Here is a 22,322-nt window from a genome sequence, read left to right as displayed (position 1 = left end):
GAAGACCTTATCAGGCTATCAGCAGATCAGTTCATGCAAGTGGGTCCCACTTACTTGTACAGATGCCCTTAGTAGAACCTCGGTGTTTAAATTTTTCAACCTTATGCCATGTACGTAATTTCAAGATATTATCTGAAACCTTCGAATATGACGCCTCGAATATGACTCGAGGCGTCGACAAGATACATCATGCATTTTGGCAGGTCCAGACAGATTTCACTTGATTCTTTGCTGATAGTAAAAAAAATATGTTTGGTCATATTCTAACTCACTGGAATAGAGTTTGGAATTTATAATTCAATTTTTTTGTGGCATCCAAATACTAATATTTCTGAAATCCAACTAATGGGAGCAAAACAGAGTGTACAAATAATTAAGCTATTATGCACGGGTGTACCCGTGCTGGAGAGGTTGTAACTTGATGTAAATGATGGCAGAAAATATGGCTATTAACCAACAGAACATCATATGCAGTTGACGCCATCAGCAAATAATTCTTGGGCAAATGTTTTCCATATATATTCTTGACATGACAATCAGTGTACTTCCTTTCCTTCCCCCTCATTTTCCTAAGACAACATAGGTGTATATACCCCTATCCTTTCCTTTCTCTGTAAGAACTAACAACAAAACACAACAAAATGGCTACAAGCATACAGAGTTGTGAGAATCTGCGGTTATGTTAGAACATTGTATAGCTGCACAGCGCCGTTACTAGCAATACAAACAAGGGCTTGTGCCACTGAAATCTCCATCCAGATGAGATATCATGTGCATTCACAGTGTATATTGATCCAGTCTTGTCATCCTTGATTTTAATGCTGGAGGAGCCTGAAACCAAAATGAGCAGGTTCGACATGAACTTTTGTGGAATATTCTTTCTACAAACATTCTCGTAGTGCGAGATGGTCTCTGGTTGAGTGCATAAAGGAACACCGTCGTATTTTTACAGAAAAGCACAAGAAACTTACAGTTGTAATCGGTCCATCCAATAACTTGGTTTTCCAAATCATAAAGAACCAGTCTGTTTGAAAATGCTAGATCTGAAAATAAGTTGGCAAACATTAGATGCAGCGTCTGGACAAAACTACTAATTTAATACTCCCTACGTTCCAAAATAAGTGTCGTACACGACACACGACACTTATTTTGGAACGGAGGGAGTAGTTGAAACCAACATGTACCTCCCAAAAGCACCATATCTTTTCCATCCTTGGTTTGCAATCCACCAGTCTGGAACCCCATGCAGTACAGCTCCTGCATAGCAGGAAATCTATTCAGTACTACAAAATATGTAATGTCGCAATATTTTTCTTAACTGAATATGATTATATAACGATAACTTAATTAAAGTGGCATTGAAAATACAAATCGCCCCAATACATAAAAGACTTGCGGACCAGTGCACTAAAAGAGGAAAGAGAGGTCTGCAGTGGCTCTCAAGAGAGGCCATGCACGCAGGTACTATGCGACCCAACTACTCTCCGGGATCATACCGCGCAACCCTAATGCACCAGCTCAGCACCAGGCACAAGCTTCTTCTGGATATTCAAGCCGGCAGACATGCTGCGTAGCTCCGTTGAAGGTGCAGTCATTTCAATGCTTCCATAGGAGCCAAGCAGACAGCAATGATAATACAGCTAAAATCATCTTACATGAAACAATCACAAGTAGCAACTTTATATATAGGAAAAGGGTTGATGAGTTGCGCAACTATTTGTTTAGAATCATGACAAACCGAATTAAACTCCAAAAAATTTCTGACCTATTTAACTATAATAAGCATGGCCATAAGAGCCATCACTGTCCTTCAGGAAAAAAAGATCAAATAAAAGCAGAAATCAAAAAGGATGCCTTCTGGAAATAACTCCGGGATAATACTGCAACTAGGGTTCATGTCATCCCAGAATCTGAGTCGTGCTGCAAACAGAGGGACTGAAATATAGATACTAAAACAATGTCTTAGTGAACTCCTAAATTCAATATCGATTAGGGTGAGACCAGTACAGGCAGCTGTTGCGAGTTGGGGTCATTCCCATTCCATTACCTCAAAATCCCTATTCACTAGGGTAAGCTCCTGAGCGAGGAGTGGAAGGGACAGAAGACTGGTTTGAGAAAAAAATCAGTAGTTGAAAGGGCAAGCTGTTGTCTTATGGAGGACAACTCCTGATCAATGCGGTGCCGACCAATCTACCGATGTGTATGTTGTCCTTTTTAAGATACCTAAAGGGGGTATGCAAACGAATGAAATTTACTACAGAGCCAAGTTTTTCTAGCAAAGTGAAGAGCATAAATGGAAAAATATTGGTTAACTAAGTGGAGCACCATTTGTAAACTGGAAGTTCAAGGCGGCCTTGGAATGGAGGATCCGGGGATAAATAAACAAATAAATGTTTGCTCAACAAATAGTTGTTCAATCTGCTAAGTAAAGATGCGGTATGACAACAATTATTAGGAAATAAATATCTCCACTCCAAATAGGTAGGTGTTTAGTCATCTCGTCCTATTTTAGCCGGTTGTGGCAACTTTTATCTTTTTTGGTTACCTTTTCTTTTGCTCCGAATGAGCTTGTACTAGACCGCGGATCTTGGTGATACTTTGCTTAATAAAAGGGCTGCATGCATCATCATGATGCAGAGGCCAGGGGCAATCCACCTTTTCAAAACAAAAACCTGTCACAAGTGACGTTGAATCGGAAGGACTCACCATTCTGGATGGGCCTTTTAAGAGTCAAAAGACAATTTCCGTTGTCTGGTACGGCTGAAAAGTATATTTGGAGGCATACCAGGCCACAGGGTTAGTCTGTCCAGAGGATGCCCTTAGGAGTCAAGGTGCTCCTTTCTTCAACGGCGCCCAGTGTCGCCTGGCCACCCACGTGGTGGTCCGAGGGTTGGTGTAGATGGCCGAATTCGAGTCTTCAAACTTCTCTCAATTCTTGAGAGTTTCCACCTAAATATGAGCAAGTTTACCAAAAGCATCCAAAAGGTGATGCTAGCGGGCGGGGCAGTGTAAAGGGACCACCGTAGTGTCCACTCGGGCGGCAGGCGGTGGTCTCGCTAGCCAGTTAGCGGGCGGGACTCGAAGGGGCAATGGCCCTTGTAGGTGCGAGCAACACCCGAAGCTTTTAGGAAACCGTCGTCTGGATCCTTAATCTAGCTTTCAACCCCATGGACGGGTCTTGGTTCTTAATATCGTCCGAGAGTCCTCATTGATGACATCGTTCAAGGTAGAAGCCCACTGCTCGCGACAATTCTCCCGCTCCCGTCCAAGGCACCGGGCCGCAGTATCCTTCATGGACGGGTCTTTGTCCTCAATGTCGTCTGAGGGTACTCGTTGGTGACGTCGTTCGGGGTAGAAGCCTGCTGCTTGCGACAATTGCTCCATCCACTTCCAGGCCACAGTATCCCTCTTGCGACGTTATACCCTTGCGGGATCTAGATGGGGGTCCCATAGACCAACACTAGTCCTTCCTACGCACTTTGTTCTCGTGCGCACCCAGGATCAACTTCCCAGGCGGTCACCCATATCCTCAAATTGCTCCAAGCCAAACACGCTAACTTTGAGGTTCCTTGCTTGTGGCTCTCAGAAAATAAGGAATTCCTTGTTGATGTGAGTAGTCTATTATTCCTATTAAGCCATGACGTCACATACACCCCCACTCAAAGGAACCGACGTCCTCGTCAGCCCAACAGGAACGTTCCCTCTTACTTAGCACTCATCTATGCACGACAGTGCCAGCATCCATATGTGCCCATGTCGTGTGCCACGACAGACAACACGCACCATGTATATGTCTGCGCCACTGACCCACACATGCTTGTGTAATTGCGAGGGCTGGCTTTGATACCATTTGTAATGCCCCGGCCACAACCACTGGTTTCCAACTGTTACGCCTGACAAGATCTAGATTGGCCCCACAAACCCAACACTAGTCTTTCCTGTGCACTTTATCCTCACTCGTGTGCACTCGGGATCAACCTCTCGGTCGTCACCCATCCTCAAGTTGCTCCAAGCCAAGCATGCTTAACTTTGAGGTTCGTTGCAAATGGCCTCCCACAAAAGAAGGAATTACTTGTTAGTCTATCATTCTTATTAAGCTAGGATGTCACACACATTGCCTTGTCCTCAACCGGGCTACGTCTAGCTAGCCAAGGCTTTACCTCGTTCCAGCCTAGGTCGCTGAGTCCCGTGCCTCCCCCACTCTTTTCTTGTTCCATTGCCAAGTGTGAGAGAGAGAGTGCTAAGTGCCTCCCCCCAAGTGAGGGGAGGCCCTGTATTTACAAGGGGGTCTCCTGGGATTTTATCATACAACGCCTTGCCTCTTCTCGAATATTAAAGGTGGGATGGTGGAAGGGGTATCCTTGTGATATTGCTGTAGGGTTCTAGTGATTCCTATGTCTATTTACCATCCGCTCTCATCTCTTCATGCATGAGAGGAAGAGAGGTTGTGCGTGATATGATATCACAAGAATGCCCTTCTAGGATCTCCATCTCTTCCTTTTCCGAGGTATCCTCGATATGCGAGAACCTTCTACTATCCAACTTTGAGAATACTGATGTAGCGTGCACAGGATGTGCTTTGCATCCATACGTTTGGTCTAACTTCTGGCTTTTGAGCTCACGAGTTAGGGCTCTCACATTCTGGTTGTCGTTTGGAAGTCTTCTAATCCTCGACAATATTTTACGTCAACTCCCCGTGACTCACCTTGCTCTTGGCTCCGTCTTGGTGGCTAGGCCATAGCACTCCGGATTTACGGGCTTGTCGTGAACCAACAACATGCATGATGGGCCCGCGAGGATGGGTGCCAAAATTCCCATCTCCGGCTTATACTAGGTACTCCCTCCGTCCCATAATATAGGACGTTTTTTGACACTAGTGTAGTGTCAAAAAACGTCTTACATTATGAGACGGAGGTAGTAATGATGGGAAGGAGGCGCGTGTGGGTATTCTCACATACCTAGATCACTATGAGTGATGTTTGCATCGATAGGATGTGGACTCCTTATACAATAGCCCGCCAAAAATCGGGTGGTTGAGCAATGCCCGTCCAAGTTGCTGCATCAATCCCAGAGAGGGGCAACACACTAACCCGGATGGATGTAAATGTAGAGTTTGTGTGACTAATCTTGTTTGGCTTTGAGGCCATCGACGGGGTGATGACCGTGGTTTGGGCATTATAGGGCCATCGGTGTTTCCTCCCTTTTCCAGCTAGGATGGCAAGATGGGGTCATTGATGACGATCCTCTTGCTATAACGTTATTGAGTCACGCTTGTGACTTCGTCATTTCATTTGGAAATTTTGTGTGTCTAGTCATCCACGATGTTGCGCGGCTTGGGGCAGTTTGAGTGCCATGGTCCTTCCATGGAGGGCTGCTGCAGCCCGACATTGCAATTCTTCTTTGAAGGACCGACATGGCCTGATGTGGTCTAGGGGCATTGATCCTTTCTTGCATGGTCTCATGTGGCTTGACGTGATGTTAGTGCCCTCAGGGCTCTTAACCCTGGAGGCGATTTTGAAATTACGCCCCCGGTGACCGTGAGTCTCTTCTATATCTTTGACATTATGGTTATGGGCCATGGTTGTGGGTTGTGCTCTTGAACTTTTTTTGCCAATGGCAATATGTCACCTGCATACCTTCAACGATGCCTTGAAGGAACCTTGCACCGGGAACGACATGTCTCTTGCATATCTTCAACGTCATCCAATGGTATGGTTCCCGACCATGGTGGCGCCTTGAAGGAACTCTGCCGCCATGAGCAACATCTCTTGCATACTTCAACATCGTGATTCCCCATCATGGTGGCGGTCTTGAAGGAACCTTGCTACCGAGGGTAGCGTGTCTCCTGCATATTTTCAACGTCATGGTTCTCAACCATGGTGTCTTGAAGGACCTTGCCACCACAAGTGAATCTTCTCACTCTTCCTCCGAGTTGTCGTGGTTCGCGTTACTGGTTTCAATCTTCTCACTCTACCAGCTGTCTCATCATTTGGTAATTCTGGCTTCACGACCCCAACTATGGTCCTATCTCTACATAGCACTTTGAGCTCCTTCGGTATCCTAGTCTAGGGTCATGAAGCTTGGCGAGACATGGTGAAAATATCTAGAGACTTGGTGAAGGCAACCTTCGAGCCAGAATTTCATGGCTCTCATGTACAGACAATCGAGCGAATTTCAAGGCATCGAACCCGTAGCCGTGTTATCATGGGAAGCAGAGTTAAGCTATCAAAACTGACAAAAGTCCAAATCAAACAATTATGGAAACAAAGAGGGCCGACGTGTGTTGAAGAACAGCTGGCAGTATTTGACTTGCTACGAGCCAGCTGTTAAATGTTTAGCTCATGTGCTAAGCAAAGACCAGCAAAAAAGGAAATGGCATGGGATAGCTTGTTTGTTCTGTTTTTACTCAAGAAAGATGTAATTATGAAAATGTGAATTCTGGAAGCAAGTTACGATTACAGTCAGCTAGCAGTGGCACTGTCTAGTACTCCCTCATTCGAAAAATAAGTGTCGCTTAGTAACTTCATGGAGCCATGAAGAGAAGTTGAAAATTTTATTCCTCAAAAAAGAAGGTCAGCTTTGTGCCATTTCATTTTAGGAGAACAAATCCCACATAAAAAGGGCAGCCCAGTGCACGTAGCTCCTGCTTGCGCAGGGTCCGGGAAAGGGTCAGGAGAACAAATCCCACAGTTAAAACTAATTGAACATACTTCTGAAATGAAGACAGTTCAACAGGCAAGCATGGCACAATATTATGAGTACGTGACACTGAAGATAGATAAAGTACAGGGTCAAATGAAACTACATAAATGTAACTCACTATGGGTCTATGATATACACCATATATGACATGAGGGAATAGAATATAATGAGTCACAAGTACACTCCAAGCGCATCACTAACACCCGAGGTATGGAATAGGAATATATATATTGATTACTCAAAATATAGAAACACTCATACATTTTATAGTCAGAAAGCAAGGAAATCATGGAATGAAGTAAGAGGAGCAAAACATTTTTTTTTATGTCACCTTAAGAATACCAGCAAACGCAGAGGCATTAAATTTCGTGTGTGTGTGTGTGTGTGTTTTTTGGAGCCAGTTGAAAAGTTTGTTGATGCAGTTCAACAAATTGTTAAGTAGACTTTCTTAAAAACACAAAACTAAACAAATCGTGGAGAACATAAGTAAGCATGACAACAATTGAGTTGTGCGCTTAAATTGTAGATGTAATGCTGCTAGTTATATATTTTCCTAGAAAGTAGAAACAGTCCAGAGCAATGGTTTATTACCCCATTTTGAAAAAGATAGTCATGTGGATGAATATTCAGTGGAAGGCCGCCCTCAAAGTGAAAGGTGATTATAGGAAATCCATCGTCTACACTGCAAAAAATTGAGCAGAAGTATCAGAAACATAGGAAGATAAAAACATCAGAATAACAATCTTTATTTGAATCAAGATATCCATTTGCCCTAGTCTCTTGTTTAGTAGAAAAAAATAGACAAAATGAGGAGATAACCCCTTCGTGTTGTGCATAAGGCCACTATCGATATCTACCATCTAGTGTGAACTTCATGGAGAGTGAGTGTATAAGCGGCCACAATCGAGAAGTGAGCATACCTTCCAGAATATCTGAAACATTGGAAATCTTGATCATTTTTTAAGGGCATCTCTCCATACTGAGCAAATACCTATAAATGAACAAGTGAAGAAGATATGATGATTAGGACAACAAGCCCTCCGCTGCAAGGATTGGTTCACATCGAAGCTTCCTACCTTAGACATTATAGCATTATAAACCACCCCTGGTAGATACGCCAATGTTGTTCCACTGTCAATAATGGTACCCTTACTTTCCTCTATACCAAAAATATTTGTTGGAAGCTGTAGCTTAACACCACCAACATCAATTGCTTCCAAGTTGACATTGTAATGCGGCCTACAAAGTAAGTTCTCATAGGGTGTCAAATACAAAAAAAATAAAAAAAAAATCAGTGACTTACATGGCAAAAGTATGCTTAAGATGTACAACCAATGTATATTTCCTAAAATTATATCATGATAAAAGAATATTTGTCCTTGACTAGTCTCCTAAATTATGTCTAAAGATGGGTGGTTTGTCCTAGACTCTTACTACTAAACTATGCCTGTGGCTGAACTGTGATAGATATAACAAAATAGCTGCAGAAACAATTAATTGACATACAGTTAGTAGTAGGACCCAATTATCAATACATTTTTATACAACTTGAGGCACATGAACAGGTCGAAGTGTCAGGCATGGAGAGTCAACAAAATATCTGATGTGGCATGTTAGAAACAAGATCTCTTGGTTAAGTCACATTTGGTTATTCTGATGTGGCATCTTAGAGACCAGATCACATCCAACACCACTAAAGTCACACCTCATGATCTTGTTCTTGTTAAATCTAAACACCATGGATTCCAAAATCTGTCCCCGTAGCTCTATAGTTTCATATATCATCTACTAGCACCACATCATCAGCACAGAGCACACAAAGGAATCATGAAGAAACATCCGAAGGAAGTAAACATAGAACAGTAAGATGACATACATGCCGGGCACCAACGGCGTTGTGCTCACTTTGGGCTGCACGACATCCCCAATAGCAAAAATCCCTCCACCATTTATGGTGTCCAAGCAATGTGCGAAGACCTTCCTCACTTTTCCTGCAGCCGCTAACTGCGACAGCATGGATGAATTTGACTGACCAAATCCAAGAATCCCGTCAAGAGCCTGGCTTGACGACCCCAAATCTCCACCAATCTTAGCACCGCACCTACAAATAAAGGCAAAATTACTATCAGCTTCCAGCTCACTGCCAAAGAAATTAAATTAAAGTGTTTCCTAGAGAGCGTACCCAAACGTGATGCTTGTATTGGCCGGGGTGGTTTGGCTATTGCCAGACACCTGGTTGTACTGCAAGAAGTCCGTGACAAAGAATCCCGTCGTGGAGCTTCCGTCTCCGTATGAGATGCTGTACTGGCACGGCGCGGCGGGGACGCAGGACGGGAGCACGCCGCCGTGAGTCGCCACGCAGAACTCCTGGCCGCACGTGACCCCGGTGCCGCTCGACGATCCGCTCGGGTCGTACAGCGTCAGCTCTATCTACAACACCCGCCACGGCCGGTCGTCAGGATTCAGGAACCAAATCGAACGCTGACGCCTGAGCAAGCATCGAATCCGCGGAGCGGAGCAGAGGAATTGCAGGGGAAACGGAAGGGATGCGAGCGAGTCGAGAGAGTACCCCGAGGCCGCTCTTGCGGGGGCAGGTGTCGCAGGAGACGCAGTTGACCCAGAGTATGTCGCTGCCGGTGTCCACCTGCACGTAGTAGCTCTTGGCCGGCGTGCCGATCCCAATCTGCGTGAAGTAGAGCCTGCACCGCCCGGTCAAGTCAGACGCGCCCGCCGGAGAGCGAGAGGGGAAAACGCACGCTACGCACTAGTACAGTAGCAGAAAGGAGCGGCGCGGGCGCGGGCGCGCGAATCGACTGATTATTACCCGGTCTCGGTGGGGAGGCCGTTGCCGCCGAGGGGCAGGTCGACGGCGGCGGCGAGGGAGCGGCCGTGGCGGCGCGCGTCGTGCTCCCGGAGGCCCGCCAGGTGCTTGCCGCTCCCGTCGTGGCGCGGGAACTTGCGGCGCACCTCGAAGACGCCCGTGGCGGCCGCGCGGGCGGGGGCGAGCGCCGCCGACAGCGCGAGGAGGAGGAGGAGGGCGAGAGTAGCGCGAGAAGCGCCACGGGGCGGCCCCATCCGTCGGGCTTGGCTTGGCTTCGCTAGCTTGCTTAGCTGATCCACCGCTAGCGACAGCGGCAGCGAGCGAGGAGGGGGGAAGACTGGCGACAGAAGTTTCCGCGTTAAGGCAGCGGGAAAGGGGGGAAGCCGACGGAAAGAAGGCGAGGCCGCGGTGGAGGAAACGAGGCGACGACCGACCGATGGGGGCGTGGAAATCGGACATGGCGTGCACGTATTTAAAAAACCCGGCAAATCTCCTACGGGCCACAGGCCGGAGTCGGCGCGCCTACGTCCGTGGGCCCCGCTGGTCCGACGTGTGTGCGGGCGGGCGGGCGGCAGTGGGTGCGGATTGACCTGTAGTTTGTTTGTTTTTTTTGGAACGGTCGATCGGCCTGTTTGGTTGGGTACACGTTCGTTCGTGCCCTTTCTCTCCGTTTCTGGGTGGGTTTGGCCGGCCTCGGTTCACTTCAATGCTTCGGTGCCGCCGGTGGTCGGCGTCCGTGGCTGCGCCGGTACGGCCCTTCCGGGTGCTTCTACGTGCGGGCCGATGCCAGATCTGGTGTGGCAAGACTGCTGGATCGGGGAAGCTTTGCTTTTAAGCATCTCCAATGATTTACTGATAGTTATCCGAAAACCGTAGTAATTTGTTGGTAACATATACGCTCAAATGTCCATAAGGTATAGAGAACCGCTCGCAGGTGGCGGCAAGGAGAATAGTGTCTGGTCAAAATGATCTTTCAGCTAATGAGCTACTAGTTGAAGCGATCAAAGTGTTGCTTGGGTCTTTTGATGAGTTCCAGGTTGCTTGGGTGCGACGGTCAGCGGATAAAGTCATGCATATCTTAGCTAGGAATGGTTGTCGTAACTCTTTATGTAAAACTTTGCTCCATGTTCCTACAGAGGGTATTAGCTCGGAGGTAACAGATCGGGGGGGGGGGGGGGGGGGGAGCTGTAAGATATAATTAGTTGCTACTGTTCGCATGGATATTATGTACTGCTATTAATTAGGAGAGGATCGTGTGAGGAAGGTCATGGATAACACTTTTGTTTTGACGTGGGTATTAAAGAGCTACGTATTGAATTCGATTGGATTTCCAATTTAGTGAAGAAATTGAAATGGCATGAATAAGAATTCACATGTTTGGTCATTCACTGAATTGGAAATTGAAATGTCTATGAGGTTTCAATACCAAATCTTGTTTGGATGACAAACTTTGAAATTGCATAGCAACAGTACTGTGAAGACTGTATCTTTGTTCTACATGACTCAAAAATGGAATTTGCTCAGATGTGGTTATAATTGAATGAATATATAGTAACAGAAATCGCAACAACACAAAATGGTTACACGCAACAACAATATTCTCTTAAGATAACATGACACTATTTCTAAACAAATAGTACATAGACTCAAATATGATAGTTCAAAACAATATTTCAGCCTCAAATATTCATAGATACAACAAATATGATAGACTTAACACATATATCTATGACAGTTCATAGACGTTCCAAACAATACATAGACTCAAATATGATAGCTCCAAACAATATGATGGTGTCCTGCTGCATTAGGAGATCAGGGAAAGGGAACGGGGGTGCTGGTGGTTGGAGGTCTGCTGCATCGAGCAGTGAAAGGAAAAGGGGGGGTGGCGTCAGATGGAGATGAGCTGCTCAGGGGACATGACAGATGGAGATGGACCAGGGACGAGGAAGAGATGATCGTCGCTGGCGCATACATGGAGGCAGCCAAAGGACGCGGCCTATGAGGACGAGGAGCAACTGGGGACGAGGTAGGGTGGCGTCACTGGGAGGAGGACTAACCGGCGACGAGGGAAATGGGGGAGGGTGGCATCGGGAAATGCTGCGGAAGGAGCGGCAAATGAGAGGGAGTGCACCTGCAAGCCGTCGCCAAGCTTCGTGGTGGCCTAGATTCGTGGCCGCAACGGCCCTTTCTATCTTTCTTTTTCTGTTTGCGGGGAGAGGGAAAGAAAGTCAAATCAGTACGTTTTGCAGGAGCCAGCCATTTTAGGGCAATTCGAAGCGGGCGCCCTCCGTACTGTTGGCGAGGCCTTCACGTGCAGGTCAATTCGGACAAAAATTTTGTTTCCATTACGTGCTGCTAATCCAGTGTCCATCCAAACAGGTGAAATGAAAGTTTGGAATGCCAAATCCAATTCAAGCCCTTCAATGGAGACATCCAAGCGCAACGTAAGTGATTGGGGCATGACGTACGTGGGGTTGTGGCAGAACATTGAATGTTGGCCATTCGATTGGTAGCAAACCACCCGAGTAATAGGACTGTTAGATTTAGTTAAGTGGATTAGATCGGAGGGTCCGAGAGTGGTGTCTCTCCTATGTACATTATTATTGATAGATTTAAAAGAATTGCAACTCGTGCATTTGTAGTAGTAGAGATAGAGATATTATCAACAAATAGTGTATCATACATTTACTTCAATAGTTGTCTGTATTAATTAAAAGTGTCGGTCTGTTTCGTTTTACTCCGCATATTAAACTTCATAAAGTTTGACCAAATTTATATGAAAAAATATCAACATCTATAGTACTAATGTTATATAAAATGAAAAATAATTTTATGATGCATCTAGTGATGTTGAATTCGTATTATGAATCTTGATGTTTTCCTTATAAAATTGGTCAAATTTTACGATGTTTGAATTCAACCAAATCTTACACGCGGAGTAAAAAGAAGCGGGCTGAGAGAATATTAAAGCTTGCTCTTCTTCTTACCTTGGAGTTTGTGCACAAGTGTGACGCTTGGATAATTAGGCTACAGTAAATCTCTGCTAAATATGCCACGTCACCTTCGTCGTTGTGTAATCTCGCGTCGGTTCGAAACTTTTCAAATTCAAAATTTAAATAATGTTAAACAACAAAAGTTTTCAAACGTTAAAACAAAATTGTTCGGTTAGTGTCAAATATTGCGTAGGTAATTATTGTGTAGAAAATGCTTTTTTTGAAAATGCCTGAACATTTTAAAATGATTTATAATAGAAAAGAAAATAAATAAAAGAAAGAAATAAAAACATAAAAAAAGAGAAACCCCTTGGCCACCTGGGCCGTTCGGCCCAGCTGGCCGCCGAATCAACCGACCCAACTGGGCCTTGGCCCAGCTGGCCGGCCTATTCACCCCCACTCCCTCTCCATAACCCTCACTCCACCCGGTTAACCCCACCGACACCCCCACTCCTTCCCCCACGCCGTTCACCCACCCCGATCCAGATCGGATCGAGGCTCGTCGCGCTCGGTGCCGCCCCACGCTAGGACGTCGCTGCCCGAGACCGACCTTGTCGGCCTGCGCCCCCCTTCTCATCGGACTGCACGCCTACCTCCCCGTTGTCGCCTCGTCCCCGTCAACCTCCCCACGCCCCGCTACCATTTTTCCCTACAGGACCGTGTTGAGGCCCCCGGCCTCCTCTCTCTCCCTCGCCCCGACCACGTCCGCGCCTTCGCGCGCGCGCACAGCACCCGTGGTGACCACGCTCCTTGCCGCGCGCCGCACTCCGTCCCTCGCCTCCTCCTCCTACTGCTGCAGCCTCGTGCCGTCGTCGCCCTACCGCGTCGCGCCGCCGACGCCCGACCATGCCGCCCGCCTCTTCCTGTGTGGCCGCACCCGCGCCCGCCTCCGCCCGAGCTCTGGCTCGACCCTGCTGCTCCCCCCTGGTGCTCGCCGTACCTCGCCCGCGCAGTTCCCCTCTCCGCGGCTACCTGCACAACAGGACACGCCCACGGTGGCCTCGCGCCCCTGGCCCTCCTCTTCCCCGCGCGCGCCTCCTCCCCTGCTTGCTGCTCCCCTACCGCCGAGCGCCCTGCGCCGTCTCCTCCAGCTGGCCGTGCCGGGCTGCGTCCATCTCCGCCGGCGGCGGCCGCTGGCCGCTCCCGAGGCCAGCACCCGGGCTCGTCCCGGCGAGTGCTTGTGGCAGCGCCCGCGTGCCCGCACGCCCGTGCGCCCATTAGCCCCGCTAGGCCTTGACGGTGGGGCCCACCCCCCAGAACGTTTAATAAAAAAAGAATTTAAAATAAAAATAAAAATAATTAATTAACTTGATTAAATTAATTAATTTTGATTAATTAAACTAATCAATTAACTAAACTAATTAAACTTGTTTTGTTTAGTCTTAGTCAATGACAGTGGGACCCACACGCCAGTTTGACCGGTCAACGGTCACAGTTGACTGCCGACGTCATGATGACGTCAGCAAGCACTATTCTGGATAATGTTGAATTAAAATAATTGAATAAATGCTAAAATGATTTAAATCTTTTAAAATCAATATAAAATAAACCGTAGCTCGGATGGAAAAACTTTGTACATGAAAGTTGCTCAGAACGACGAGACGAATCCGGTTACGCAGCCTGTTCGCCCGCCACGCATCCCTAGCATAGCAAACATGTAACTTTCCCCCTCCAATTCATCTGTCCGAAAATGTAAAACATCGGGAATACTTTCCTGGATGTTTTCCCCCTTCACCGGTATCATCTCCTACTGCGTTAGGGCACACCTAGCACCGCTCATTGTCATGTCATGCATCGTTATGCATCTGTTTGCATTGTATTCATTGTTTCTTCCCCCTCTTCTCTCCGGTAGACTACGAGACTGACGCTGCTGCTGGTGCCCCGATCGACTACGCTGCTGACGACCCCTACTTGCCAGAGCAACCAGGCAAGCCCCCCTGATCACCAGATATCACCTATTCTTCTCTCTACTGCTTGCATTAGAGTAGTGTAGCATGATACTGCTTTCCGTTAATCCTATTCTGATGCATAGCCTGTCATTGTTGCTACAGTTGTTGATACCTTACCTGCAATCCTAAATGCTTAGTATAGCATGCTAGTTTATCATCAGCTGCCCTACGTTCTTGTCAGTCTGCCATGCTATACTATCGGGCCGTGATCACGTCGGGTGTTGATCAAGGGTATATACTATACATATTACACATGATACATGTTGTGACTAAAGTCGGGTCGGCTCGTTGAGTACCCACGGTTGATTCACATATTGGGGGTTGAAAGGACATACTTTCCCGACGGCCCTTTGAGTGGATCTTTGTGGTGGAGCGACAGGGTAGGTTGAGACCACCTAGGAGAGAGCTGGGCCTGGCCCTGGTCGGGGTCCGTGGTTGTTTCAAAAATAACATGCTTAACGAGATCTTGATATTTGATCTGAGTCTGGCCACTGGCCTATACGCACTAACCAACTACGCGGGAACAATTATGGGCACTCGACGTCGTCGAATCAGCCGAAGCCTTCGTGACGTCAGCGATTGAGCGGCGTGCGCCGGATTGGACCATAAGCCTGCTCTTGTATTAAGGGGGCTAGGTCTGCTTCCGGCCGCCCTCACAACGTGCAGGTGTGCAATGGGCGATGGGCCCAGACCCCTGCGCCATAGGATTTAGACCAGCGCGCTGACCTCTCTGTTGTGCCTAGGTAGGGCTGCGACGTGTTGATCTTCCGAGGACGGGCATGACCTAGGAAAGTGTGTCCGGCCAAAGGGGATCAAGCATGTTGGGAAATGTGGTGCACCCCTGCAGGGAAGTTGATCTATTCGAATAGCCGTGTCCCTCGGTAAAAGGACGACCCGGGGTTGTACCTTGACCTTATGACAACTAGAACCAGATACTTAACAAAACACACCCTTCCAAGTGCCAGATACAACCGGTGATCGCTCTCTCACAGGGTGATGAGGGGAGGATCACTGGGTAGGGTTATGCTATGCGAGGTTACTTGGTGAACTTACCATCTACTCTCTTCTACATGCTGCAAGATGGAGGCGGCCAGAAGCGTAGTCTTCGACAGGACTAGCTATCCCCCTCTTATTCCGGCATTCTGTAGTTCAGTCCACATATACTACCCCCTTTCATTGATACCAATGCATATGTAGTGTAGTTCCTTACTTGCGAGTACTTTGGATGAGTACTCACAGTTGCTTTGCTCCCCCCTTTCCCCCTTTCTATACCCGATTGTTGTGACCAGACGTTGGAGTCCAGGAGCCAGACACCACGATCGATGATGGCTGCTACTACTCGTGAGGTGCCTACTACTACGTGCAGGCCGCTGACGACGACCAGGAGTAGTTTAGGAGGATCCCAGGCAGGAGGCATGCGCCTCTTTTGATCGGTGTCCCAGTTTGTGCTAGCCTTCTTAAGGCAAACTTGTTTAACTTATGTCTGTACTCAGATAATGTTGCTTCCGCTGACTCGCCTATGATCGACCTCTTGGTATTTGAGCCCTCGAGGCCCCTGGCTTGTAATATGATGCTTGTATGACTTATTTTATTTGTAGAGTTGTGTTGTGATATCTTCCCGTGAGTCCCTGATCTTGATCGTACACGTTTGCGTGTATGATTAGTGTACGATTGAATCGGGGGCATCACAAGTTGGTATCAGAGCCGACTGCCTGTAGGAATCCCCCTTCCACACTCCTTGGCCGAAGTCGAGTCTAGAGATTACAAAACTTTTACTAACATGGTTGTGTGTCTTACGGGCCCACGTCGCCATTTGGGTGGTATTAGGATCTTTTACTCCTCGATCCTTACTCTGGGACTCTGATCTCTCTTCTATTCGGGTTAAATGATTTTACTAAATCTGACTCTGGGTTCTCGTAACTACTTCTACCGAAGAGCCCCTTATCACAAATGATCGCCTACTGCACCAGAAGATTTTGAAAATACTCTTCGATCATTCCTGAGACCCTTGTGCCCTCTGCTTTTCAATTCCCTACTACCGATATATCCATATGGATAACGACATACACTTGTTGTTCATACAATTACTCTGAGTTTCTCTTGTTGTTACAGGATGCATCGAATTGCTCTCCAACTTTTAAGAATCCCTTGTACCACTGCCTTGTAGTTCCTTGCCGTAGAAATACCCCTACGGATAATTCCTCGCACTTATCGAGTATCCACTCATTCCCAGTTGTTCTTGTGTTCCGCAAAAGACTTCGAAATACTATTTGATCTTTCGAAAATGCTCAACAGCCTGTTGTTCTTGGAATTCTTGCATACTTGCATTCCGGTTAATTCCATTGGTCTAGCAAATTACTTTAAAAACCTTTGTGATTGTCATTCTGATCCTTTTGATTCAACATGTGTGTGAATATCCACAATCATCAGTTGTTCCCTGGAATTTATCCTTCCGATTAAGACATCATTCCGGACATGAGCTGGATCTCGACCACTCAAATTGCCATTAATTGTACCCCTAAGGCTATTCAACTTATCCATCCCTAATCAGAGCATTGCTTCTGATCCCTTGTCTTGGAATTCATAATTCCTTTTCATTTGAGCTTTGAGTTATTCAGTTGTTTCTATAATCTAATGCACATGCATTCCTTCTTCCTTTGATATAGTACCCATACTCACATCAGCTCCGTTGTAGACCACCAGACCTCTTGTTGGATTATTATCCGACAATGTCCTTCATATTCAAGTAACCTTGTGAGCCTTTCCATGGATATATAAAGCCTTTGGTAAATTGTATCCTCTGCTTTCTCAACTATGCTATGTTTTCGAGCTGGTGGTATTTACTGTTGAAGCTTGTGGTATATGTTTCCATGATACCCTGACGGGTTGAACCTATGCCTTCCTTATTATGTGTGAACTCGAAAATTTTCACGAGTCATACTCTTCTGGTGTTTTGCCAAGATAATATTTCAACACTACAACTTCATCGAAAGCGAGAAGTGAATGAAAGGTTATGCATTGGAGAAGTGGGAGTCGACCTTGAACTTTGTGTTCATGCCTATGGACACGATGTAGATCCTATCATGGAAACTTCTTGTGATAATAACTATTGTCTTGATGAAATATCATCTGGATCTGTGAATTGATCCTTTGCAATCCTGGTTCCGACCGTATTTTCTCTTTGATTCCATTTCTCGGGCAAGTTAAAGTACTTGTCTTCTGTAGATCAATACCTCTCCGCAACTTCTATTATGATCTACCTTCGAGTATTACCCCGTGGTATATCGATAATATCACAGAACCATATTACTTCTTATGAGTTCTTCAAGGATTAATTCTCACCGATTCCAATTACCCCTCGGGTTTTGAGTTGATAGACACTCAAGGACACCGATAAGTGAATCAATTCCGCACTTCGATTCAATAACTCTAAGCAACCTTCGTTGCTTATGAGTTTATTAATCCTTCAAGTCATTCCTAGCCTGACCGGCTATATCATTATTGTGCTTAAATTTAACTGTGCCACCCGGTCCTTATTCTCGGAGCACAACTTTTGACTATGAGCTAAGCTTACGTCGGTTTCCTCGTTTTATCGTTTCACCTCAAACACACTTTGAATCCGAGTTTGTGTCCTATATGTGGTTCCAATAATCTTTCGTTGCATCAGTCCTTTTGCTTGATGTCGTCGTTGTTTGATTGCTTATTTCATGAAGCCTCTCTACCAAATTTGCCATGGTCATCATAACCAATATTTTGACTTCGTCCAATAGATCAATTGAATTCATGATGAGAAATACCATCCTAGCCCCTTGATGAATTGTGTTATCATCGACAACATTATTGCCTTCCCTCCAACACAAACTTGTTCATGTTATGGAACTCCTTCCTATCCAACTTATGTTATGTTCTCCCTTGGAGTGTTAGATTCCTTTATGTCAAGAATGTCGTGAGAATTTCACCACCTCTTAAGAATTCTTGATATAGTAATACTTATTGCCATCTCCGTTCATATTCTTGATATAGTAACACATCGAAAGATGAGCAAGAGTCACATAGAGATGTGATCGGCAAGTTGGCCTACCGATAAAAATTCCCGTTATGAGATGATGATTCTATGGCGATGAATTGAAGTCTGGATCTTGTATCACTCGAAATTAATTATGAGAGATATTGATTTGAGTGGGAGCGCATTGTTGAATTAACATGTTTAATTCTCAGTGCAATTAATTATGAACACTATCTAAGTGTTTCTTGCAAAATAGTTGTAGAATAATGGCTCGCGTTTCCACCTTCCCTATTAAAATTGAATAGCTGTTAAATATCTGGTTAAAACTTTACGATTGGTAACGTAATGTGAGGATTGTCCTCAAAAGTGCTGAGAAGGACTTTGTCCTATCGCATGCTTTCCGTATCCTCCCGCTAATGCTATGGATCATGTGACTCTCGTCCTTCGATCCAAAAGCTAGAATTCTGTTACGGTCAAGTGGAATATGTTTGCTTCCATGAAACCCAAACTTCAAAAGTTGGGATAGTTATATGATATTCATGGAACTGAAAATTATTTCCAGATACAAACAAAGCAATGTTTGTTTGCAAGTATTAGTAAAAGTGTTTACTATGCATTTGACTGTTGGGAAAGGGATCCAGAAGAATGCATGTCATATAATGAAAGGTGAATAAAACAACAACTTAAAGAGAAATGAAGTGTCCAAAGGGTGTTAGTATGACTTACACGCCTAGGAAGTCCGGGGCTAACGCCACTCTTAAGTTAGGTGCTTCTTTTGCGAGTAGGAGAAATACTAAAAGTTAAACTTTTAGAAGTATAAAGGCAGAAAGAAAGATGACTGGAATATCCAGCTCATGTATGAATGCCATACAAGTTTTTGATGTATAGTAGGCTGGTCAAAGATATAGTTCTTGGGAATTATGGTTAAACATGTTAATCACTAATTCTTGGGTATTGTGAGTTAATCACAAAGATACCCGCTCGATTTCATTCTGTTGCGAATCAATGTAAGAGCTACTATGGCCTAAAAAAACTAGCTAGAAATGAGGTTAGGTATACACAGGGAACATAGTAAATTTTACTATACCTTCCATCGGTGTATTGCCATCTGTATTTATTTTCATAATTCATTTAGAGTTTTACAAACTCTAGCCCATTGCATAAGGTATCTTGCAAGAAGGTTGTTCATAAGAGAACTTTTTATGTTCGATGTTATGAATAACACAAGGGCCATACTTTCATTATGAATGAGATGTATGTTATGAATATTGATAATAATACAATACCTCTGGGTTTACTTTCATAATTCATTTTAGAGTTTCATACACTCTTGCCCATTGCACAATGTTTGTTGCAAAAGAGTTGTTCATAAAACCAACAATTCTTGTTAAGTATTATGAATAACATGAAGGGTCATGCTTCCATCCAAGATGGGATGTATGTTATGAATATTGATGGTAATATGATACATCCATAACGCTGACGCTAAATGTCGCGAGACTATAAGAATACCACACATGTGTGGCACTGCATTTGGTCACATTGGAGAAACCCGCATGGAAAAATTCCATTATGATGGATTTTGAAGTCGTTTGATTTTGAATCATCTGACAGTTGCAACTTTCCTCCGAAAAGTGAAGTGACTGAAATAACGTTCACAGGCCATAAGGAACGAGCAACAAACTTATTGGTGATCATACATTTTGATGTGTGTAGTTCAATAAATGTTGTTGCAAGTGGTGGATTTATTTATCTTCAGAAATGACTCAAGCAGATATATGGATATTTACTTGATGAGACGTAAGTCTGGATCTTTTGAAATCATTCGAAAGGTTTTCAAAAATGAAGTAGAAGTTATTGTAACAAGAAAATTATGTTTCTACAATTTGATTGCACAAAGAAATATTTGAGTTACATGTTTAGCGAATGTCTGATGAGTTGTGAAAGGGGTTTCATAACTTGCACCTCCCGGAACACCACTGCAAGTGAAAAGTCCGTGGAGATGTAATCTAACCATTTATGACATGGTAAGGTCAAAGAAGACATAAATAAATTTGCCATTATCCCTTTTAAAGTGATGCTTTAGAGACTGCGGCTTTTACACTGAAAAGAGCTACATCGGGTCTGTTGAAATGAAGCCATGGTATGGTACGCCCAACCATGTCATATCTTTTCTTAACATTTGGAATATGGGGCTTGTGTAAAAGGTTACAAACCTAATCCAAATCAGACAAGTGCTACTTTGTAGGTTATACCAAAATGTTGGGTATTCCTCCCTCACTATACCGAGGCAAATAGTTTTGCCGCGAAACGGTGTGATTTTAAAGAGAATGGTTCTTTCAAAAAGGTGAGTGGGAGAATAGTGCAACTCGACGAGATAAACAGTATCTTCATCATCAGATCAAAGGAAAGAGACCCTGGAAGTAATTCTAGAGTTTCCTATTGCGACTGATACGGAAATCTCTACAATAAAATGTATGAACTTCAGTCGAACTTGCAGCTGAACCATGTAGGCAAGGCTTGTGCAAACCTCTCAGGTGCGCAAACGAGATATTGTTGTTATACAACATTATACCTATGATACACAAGGAAGCGTTGATGGGCCCTGACTCCGGAATTGGCTAAATGCCAATACAACCCGAGTTAGTTTCCATATAAGTGATTCAAGATTAAAACCTTGATACACCTTTCGGAAGACTTAGAGTCTAACGAATATTTATGGAACTTAAAACTGATACGGATAAAAATGTTTTATCCATAAAGCTCGACTTGTTGAAATAACAAGTACAAGAGTTGACTACAATGAGGTTGTTTTCATCGTAGCGATGCTTAAAGTCGGTTCGGGTTGAACTAGCAATTAATACATATTTCAATCATGAGATATGAAACATGGATGACAATAGGATTTCCATCTGATGGAAATGAAACCAAGGACTTGCATGTGTTACAGTCCAAGGCATTTTGTCTATCCAGAGGATGCTAGTAAGGGTGCAAACTTCAGAGTTCCAGCGATGGACAGAAGAGAGAAAAATGGAGTTTGAATCTTCGTGCTTTGATGAAATGGTCAAAGGGTCCTGACTTCATTAATGGGTAACGAAGATGATTGTAATTCAAGAAAGTAAGTGGGAGCGTAATAATATTTCCAAAAACCTTGTGTGCTTGACACATTGTTAATTGGAAATAAATTTCTTGACACGAATTAGGACTTCATTTGAAATTGTTTTTTGATGAAGTGCTTAGGCTAAATAGCCTCAATATTAGGCATGATGATCTATGGAGATAGATTTACCTAATATGGCTAAGCAATGAATACATATTGACAAGGTGCTAAACCTATTTAGCATTTAAAACGCCAAGGAGTGATTCTTGACTAAGTCACATGGAAAGAGTTTTTACAAGACTCGGTGTCCCAAAACACTGAGGAGTAAAAAACATGATGGAGATTCCACACACCTTCGTGTTTTGGATTAATCATGTATTCCATGGTATGTAAAAACAACCAGATATGTCCGATACTCCCAAGGTGTTGCGAGTATGGATACTAAAGTGATCAAAGTAATGATCATGGGACAACAGTGAAAGATGTCATTGAGTACTAGAGTAAGTACTGATGATATGTTTTCTCGCAAGCGGAGATCATGAAGAGTTCGTTGTAAAATGTTACATCGATACAGTCTTCATCTTTTCTCCATGCGATTTTCGATTTTAAGTTAAGGGTTTTGTGTGATACACAATATGGTGGCACGGTAGTTGGAAATTGTTCCCAACAGGATACTGTGGCGAATTCTATAACAAATGACTAAGTATGTTGACGCTTTAGAAGCGACAAACAAGATGTTGAGTCATAT

The 22,322-nt window shown here is 44.6% G+C and overlaps 1 protein-coding gene across 1 annotated transcript; it reads right to left on the bottom strand.

Moving 5' to 3' along the window:
- Positions 1–491: 491 nt before the first annotated feature.
- Positions 492–9,923, bottom strand: LOC125530120 (aspartic proteinase 39). The gene is made up of 10 exons (XM_048694519.2): positions 9,527–9,923; positions 9,272–9,401; positions 8,885–9,132; positions 8,579–8,803; positions 7,779–7,941; positions 7,623–7,693; positions 7,294–7,384; positions 1,185–1,257; positions 972–1,043; positions 492–831 (listed from the first exon to the last, which is right to left on the bottom strand). The coding sequence occupies exons 1-10, from the start codon at positions 9,775–9,777 to the stop codon at positions 683–685; spliced, it is 1,473 nt and encodes a 490-aa protein (XP_048550476.1). The 5' UTR covers positions 9,778–9,923; the 3' UTR covers positions 492–682.
- Positions 9,924–22,322: the final 12,399 nt, after the last annotated feature.

The sequence above is a fragment of the Triticum urartu genome, chromosome 7A, assembly GCF_056163025.1.
Source record: "Triticum urartu cultivar PI428250 chromosome 7A, HENAU_Tu73, whole genome shotgun sequence".
NCBI lineage: Eukaryota > Viridiplantae > Streptophyta > Magnoliopsida > Poales > Poaceae > Triticum > Triticum urartu.
The sequence above is the reverse complement of the archived record's forward strand: the minus strand, read 5'-3'. Positions and strand labels throughout refer to the sequence as shown.